General features: G+C 34.8%; 1 protein-coding gene across 1 annotated transcript in view; it reads right to left on the reverse strand.

Moving 5' to 3' along the window:
- LOC106140441 (irregular chiasm C-roughest protein) overlaps window positions 1-6,051 on the reverse strand; it is a 44,573-nt gene extending 38,522 nt beyond the window's left edge. The window contains exons 1-3 of the mRNA XM_013342036.1: window positions 5,890-6,051; window positions 2,836-2,986; window positions 1,447-1,527 (exon numbers count right to left, since the gene is read on the reverse strand). Coding sequence (XP_013197490.1) covers window positions 1,447-1,527; window positions 2,836-2,986; window positions 5,890-6,051 — 394 coding nt within the window. The remainder of the gene's footprint in view (window positions 1-1,446; window positions 1,528-2,835; window positions 2,987-5,889) is intronic.
- Window positions 6,052-7,049: the final 998 nt, after the last annotated feature.

Below are 7,049 nucleotides of genomic sequence, written 5' to 3' on the forward strand. Positions count from 1 at the left end.
AAATGATACGGTGTTTATAAAATCTATATTTTATTATTTTTCTATCTCTGATTAAGTCAAAATCAGTCGTAACAATTTTCAAATTTAATGTAATAACAGACAGCTCGCTCAAAGCAGACGAATTGGGAGAATATTAATCATTTTATTTACCTACCGAACCAATTGAAAAAGGATTTGAACATAGATAATGCTATGTTATACACACTAAAGAAAATAAAATACCTATACTCATAATCAATATGAAATCGATTTAATCCCCGATTTATGTTGATAACTGTACACTGTACGTAATTTCATGTAACAACGATATCTCCTCAAATTACCGAGAAACCGTGAGATACCTTACGCCAATCAACTCAAAGTGAAATTTTTGGGTTGAAAATTTAAGCATTCACTTGTTTAACAAATACATTCAAAAGACGTTGTACACTGGACCAGCGCTAAGCCAGCGTGTTGAGCCAGTTTTGTGGAATATTGACAGAAAAAATATACAAACACAATATAAATAAATAAATATATACGGGACAAATTACACTGATTGAGTTAGCCTCGAAGTAAGTTCGAGACTTGTGTTACGAGATACTAATTCAACGATACTATATTTTATAATAAATACTTATATAGATAAACATTCAAGACCCAAGCCAATCAGAAAAAGGTCTTTTCTCATCATGGCCACAGACAAGCGTCAATAAAATAAAAGACAAGCGACAATATACTGTGAGTTAATAATATGTGTTGATTAAGGGATGCAAACGGGAATTAATTTCAAAAACATGCCTTTATGTCCTGCCGTTTCGACCGGGTAACACCGGCCGTGGTCACAGGATGACCATCCGGCCGAAACATCAAGAAAAATACGGTATCGCATTAATTCCATTTGGTATTGTAATAAGCATGCAACGAGTGCGTTTAAAAGTATTTATATATGTTTGTATTGTCACACGGAGAATATTGACCTGTAAAACGATTTACTTAAAAAATTTACTGACTTACTGAAAATCTTTTTATCAGATAAAATCAAGCACACTGGCGCAAAGTGTTGGCCTTTGTAAGCAATTTGACCAATGTAAACACCAGCTTTTGTATTAGTAATTGGTGTAATTTTTGGCTCCTTCAGATCAGCCCATAATTGCTGTTGTAAATTGATTTTGTCGAACAAATAACTGTCTATTATTAGGTACCTACGTCTACTTATTGGTATTCTTTTCATAAGTCTTATGTTATAATGTGAATGTTCTGGAAGTTAGATAGACGAAAAAGTGAGTTTAAAAGTGAAGTTTTAAAAACCATAGAGAAATATAGAAGAGGGAAAAATCTAATATATTATAGGTATTACAAAAAAAATATTGGAGCAAGAAGTTGAATGATTTCTGTAAGATTTATAAACATGAACCGTAAAAATATTACTATGAGCATTATAAAAAACTGAATTGAAATACATACCTTTTGACCCAGAGCTGACTTGGCACTGGTATTTGGCGTCGTCGTCCAAAGTAACATCTCTTATGTCCAAAGAGTAATCGCCTGTAACAAGTAAATTATCAAATTATTTTTTTATTGTAACTTAATAAAATATATTATTTATTTTCAGAATAATACTAATAATATGTCGCTTCTGATACAACATTATCAAATGGCTAATATTAAACCTCTAGTTTGATTGTTTAAAATCATCATCATCTCTGCCGTTCAAATCTTCTGCTGGTCTACTGTGTAATTACTCCACTATGCTGACTATTGGGTAACACATATATTGGTCTCATTGGTCATTGATTTCCAAAAGATCTAATAATCCAATCTAGATGGTAACAAATTCAGTTCCCGAATGCTTTCTTACGGATCATATTACACACCGTATGCGTTCTGTCTTATTACTTTTACTGATCTTGTCCTTTGTTCAAAAGAAATTGCAATGGCTAATAAAACTAAATGGTTCAAAATGACATTAATTCAAAGCGGAAAAAAGCCACGTCTGGAGATAATGGCGAAATTAATTAGATTATTCTGCCCTCGAGACTCGGCCATAGTAATTAACTTTGAATATGGTGATAAGAAATATCTTTAAGACTCTTGTGGAATTTGAATCTGTAATGTATCGTAAGATGGCCTTATTTAGAAATATCTACCATTTAACATCTACCATTTATTATTTAATTAAGGACGTCCTGGTAAAGGGTCAGGTCAAAAGTACCCGAAACCGCCGAGCTTGCATGAAGATTTATTATGAATGTGGATGAAGGGAAGGAAGTATGCAGAGATCGTGGCAAGTGGAAAGAGGTAGTCTCTGCCTACCCCTCCGGGAAAGAGGCGTGATTTTATGTATGTATGTATGTAACATCTACCCAAGTAGTGCTTCCGGGTCTATCCCTCTACTTTGTACGGTCTGCAGTGTCTTCAGAGTTCAAACCATTGGCACATTTAAGTATATCGTCTTTAACGAAGTCAAGCTAGAAACTGGTGCCGTGTGGTTCCCGGCACCAATACAAAAAGGAATAGGACCACTCCTCTTTCCCATGGATGTCGTAAAAGGCGACTAAGGGATAGGCTCACAAACTTGGGACTCTTTTTTAGGCGATGGGCTAGCAACCTGTCACTATTTGAATCTCAATTCTATCATTAAGCCAAATAGCTGAACGTGGCCATTCAGTCCTTTCAAGACTGTTGGCTCTGTCTACCCCGCAAGGGATATAGACGTGAAGATATGTAAGCCTATCCCTTAGTCGCCTTTTACGACATCCATGGGAAAGAGACGGAGTGGTCCTATTCTTTTTTGTATTGGTGCAGGGAACCACAACGCACTACCGCTAGGAGTTAATAAAAAATTTGACATACCTTCTTCGTCACTCCCGATCATCTTGTACCGGTCATAGCCGCTCAAATCGCGGTGGAGCCCCAGCCCGAAGTCGTCCTTCGTCCATTGTAGCTGACCAGTCTTGTTCTCAACTCGGCAGGGTAATGTCACTCGTGAGCCTATAACTGCAGTCTGGGAAAGATAATAATGTAGATTAAATTTTGAACAGGTTTATTGAATAGAAAACATTTACACGCTCTTCTTCTTCACTCTCACCTTTTTCTGCCTGGGTATAGTCCCGGTTTTATCCTCACAATTTTGGAGATAAAGCCAGGGAAAGCCCTTGACTTGGCCATAATTCGTACATTGGGTGAGTCAGGTTTTTACACTAAGCAACGCCTATCTGACCTCTATATAGATAAACATCCAAGACTGAGGTCAATCAGAGACAGTTCGTTTCTCATCATGCCGGGATTCGAACCTGGGACGGAAGCGCATTACCGCTGCGCCACAAAAGCCGTCAAGATGAATACTGTTATTACAATTTTCAAAGTAACAAAATTATATGATCCTAGATAGATTATTTTAAAGACGATAGACCAACATTAAGAACAGAAAGGTAAATATTGCATGCTTTCATAGACTGTCTTCTGTAAAATATAAGTTACATTTTGTTTGAGAAACTGCCACTGGCATTTCCTCTTTAGAATTAATTTCAAAGATCAGAGATTCCGCTAATTATAGAATTGACAGCTTTCCCTTCATTTTCTTTGACTTCAAAATTTTAATTCAAAATATCTGCAAGGCACGTCTGCCTTGCAGATATCTACATCTACATCTACATCTTCTACAATATATATATAAAAGAAAGTCGTGTTAGTTACACCACTTATAATTCAAGAACTGCAGAACAGATTTGGCTGAAAAATGGTAGGGAGGTAGCTTAGAGCCAGGAGACGGACATAGGATACTTTTTATCCCGTTCGACAGCGTTCCCGTGTGACTTGACATGAAACGTCAGTCACTATAAAACGTGGTATAACAAAAAAGAATCAGACTTGGAATAACAAAACGCAAATGACAGCTATGTAATTGACGTAAATTCAAATAAATCCTACTAATATTATAAATGCGAAAGTTTGTGAGTATGTCAGTATGGATGTTTGTTACTCTTTCACGCAAAAACTACTGAACGGATTATGATGAAATTTGATATGTAGGTAGCTGAAGACCCAGAATAATATATAAGCTACTTTTTATCCCGGAGTTCCCGCGGGATTGATAGGGTTTCCATGCGGACGAAGTCGCGGGCGGCCTCTAGTTTTGAATAAACATTTCACTGACTTACAGGACAAAACTGTTTGATAAACGATAAGTAATAAAATATAGTATCTTTCTATTAAAAATTACCTTGTGGTTTCCGGCACTGTAAAATAGAATAACTCCATATCTTTCCCTTGGGTATCGTAAAAGGCGACTAAGGAATAGACTTATAAACTTGGGATTCCCCTTGTATGTGATGGGCACCTTTCACTATTTAAATCTCAATACTATCATCATGCCAAACACCTGAACGTGGCTTATCAGTATTTTCAAGACTATTGATTCTGTCTACCCCGCAAGGGATATAGACGTGATTGTATGCATTATTCCTATTTATAAGGAATTATACTTGTCATAAACAGATAGGTGTGCGAGCGAAGTCACTCGCAAAGCTAGTTAATAATATACCTTTCGCCATAAACAATTAAATTGGCAAAACAAAAGCGCTGCGTCACCGCAACACAAAATAACTTTAGTATCACAAATTACTTCGAAAATTGCTTGTAAGATAACAATCAGCAAAACTTCCTTATAAAGGAACTTGGGAAACTACCTTTACAGATACAAACTTGCTTATAATTCCCATATTTATACATATATTATATACACCTACGTCTTTATCCCTTACGGAGAAGACAGAGCTAAAAATCTTAAGAAAATTGTAAAGCCCCATTTTGTACTTTATTTCACATTTATTAACTAAGCCCGCGGCGTTCGTTGCGGGAAAATAATTTTTCCTATTTCCCAGATGGAAGACAGAATTTTGATAACAATGTCTATGTTGTAACAAATTCATAATAATATCTATCACAGTTAAGAAAATTCATATCTCATTAAAAGCGAATGTAATTATAAGTCAGTCACATTTCAACTAGGTACGTTTATTTCTATTTTAAATGAAAGAAAAAATACTTTTCACAAAGTTGAGTAGCAGACTTAACTGGAAACTAGGTGTCTTATTTTTTTTCTCTTTTAGAAAGTCCATTAACGCTCGGATTAACTCTGTAGTTAATGTAAGCCTTCTTCAAGATATTTCAATTTCGGTTAACGAGTTTTATAATAAAACATTTTCATTTTTCAGAGCGAATTAAAAAAATAAAACCTAGTGGCTACATGCTAACGATGATAGTTGAAACAATGTAGATTGTAGAGTGAATAACGTATGAATACGATAGAATTGGTAGTTTTATTTAATTTTTGTGTTACTATTTGTAATGAGATTCAAATAATGACAGGTTACTAACCTAACGCAAAAAAAAAAGAATCCCAAATTTGTAAGCCAATCCTTTAGTCGCTTTTTGCGACAGCAATCTGAATCTTATCATAAAGCCATACACCTGAACGTAGCCTTTCAACCTACGATACTGTTAGCTCTGTTTATATTATATTAACCGAAACGAAAATTATTTTGAAATTTATTTTACAGCTTTTATGCAAGTTTGGTAGGTACTATACATACGTCTTAATCATTAACGGGGTAGTCTCGCATAGATTGAAAGGCCGTGTTCGGCTTTATGGCTTAATAATGATAGTCGCTTTTTTATGACATCCATGGGAAAGAGGGTAAAGGGTCAGGACAAAAGTACCCGAAACCGCCGAGCTTGTATAAAGAGAGTTAGTTATGAATGTGGATGAAGCGAAGGAAGTATGCAGAGATCGTGGCAAGTGGAAAGAGGTAGTCTCTGCCTACCCCTCCGGGAAAGAGGCGTGATTTTATGTATGTATGGGAAAGAGAGGTAATTAATAAAAGTTGAAAAATTTATAAAACATACCTGATCCTGCGGCTCCATTGCAAACTTCTGTTCACGATAACCACAAACACAAAAACCTTGACACAACACTATAAAAAAACACAAATACACTTTGCAAGTCCGCAACAAAAGAAACAACGGTTTGACACCCCTACTCGTCACTTTTAGTCTTCTAAAATCCATTGTGACACCTCTAAAACTATATTTGTTCTGTGGACATCCGGAGATATTTAAAAGCATTCACATTTTAGGAAGTCACCTCTCCTCTCCTATTTTAGTGTCTATTTTTAAACCGCGTTGTTTGAACTTCATGGTTTATTTTTGGATATTGTTTAATGATTTATTGGCTTTTGTCTGATTTATTTTCGTTTCCGCCACGTGATTATCTGGAACAATTAAAAAAGGTTTGTTAAAAAACATGAACAGATATTTCCGTTGGGGGTTAAACAGTTTGTGTACATGACCTGCCTCCGAAGTAAGGCACGCGCGACGCCGTTTTTATCGAGCGAAAAATATCGAGGGGACTGAAATATATTTTTGTATGTTACAAGTAAACGGAAAAATAAAATAAAATGCAAACTACTGGACTCATTTAAGTATTTGGCTTAAAAGTAGACAACACCTTATGTACCTAGTAACTTTTTACTGGAAATCCCTTTTATAGCAAAAGCGAGTATAAAATTTAAAAAAATTAAGTTTCTACTCTAAGATTTGTAAATGTAAATGTGTCTATTTAGACACATTTAAAGGAATTAAATTCCGTTTATGTATTGTTAAGGTAAAAAAATTCTTTCAGAAGTTATTTAACAACTTTTATGTTTCAAATACAATATGGTATTTCTTTTGTCTTTAGTTATTCTAAAATCTATGGGCACAATTATTATGTTCGATTACATGTTTTGTAATGACTCCCTTTACAGTTTAAGTATCAAATGAAGCAGCCCTTGGCGGTAGAAAACTAGTTTCGAATATTAAGAAACGAGGTATTTTTTTAAATTTAATCCACATTTTATTCTCCAGTACTAAAATTGGCTTAATTTAAAAACACGTGTTGTAACTTTTGACCGTGATTGGGGTTACCTCGATTTGTGATTTTTTTCTATAATATTTTTTATTAAAAAATCACTTACTGTATTATACAATGAGCAAATAGCTTTGTTTTACAATTCACAATAGTATTC

The sequence above is a fragment of the Amyelois transitella genome, chromosome 27 (genome assembly GCF_032362555.1).
Source record: "Amyelois transitella isolate CPQ chromosome 27, ilAmyTran1.1, whole genome shotgun sequence".
Classification (NCBI taxonomy): domain Eukaryota; kingdom Metazoa; phylum Arthropoda; class Insecta; order Lepidoptera; family Pyralidae; genus Amyelois; species Amyelois transitella.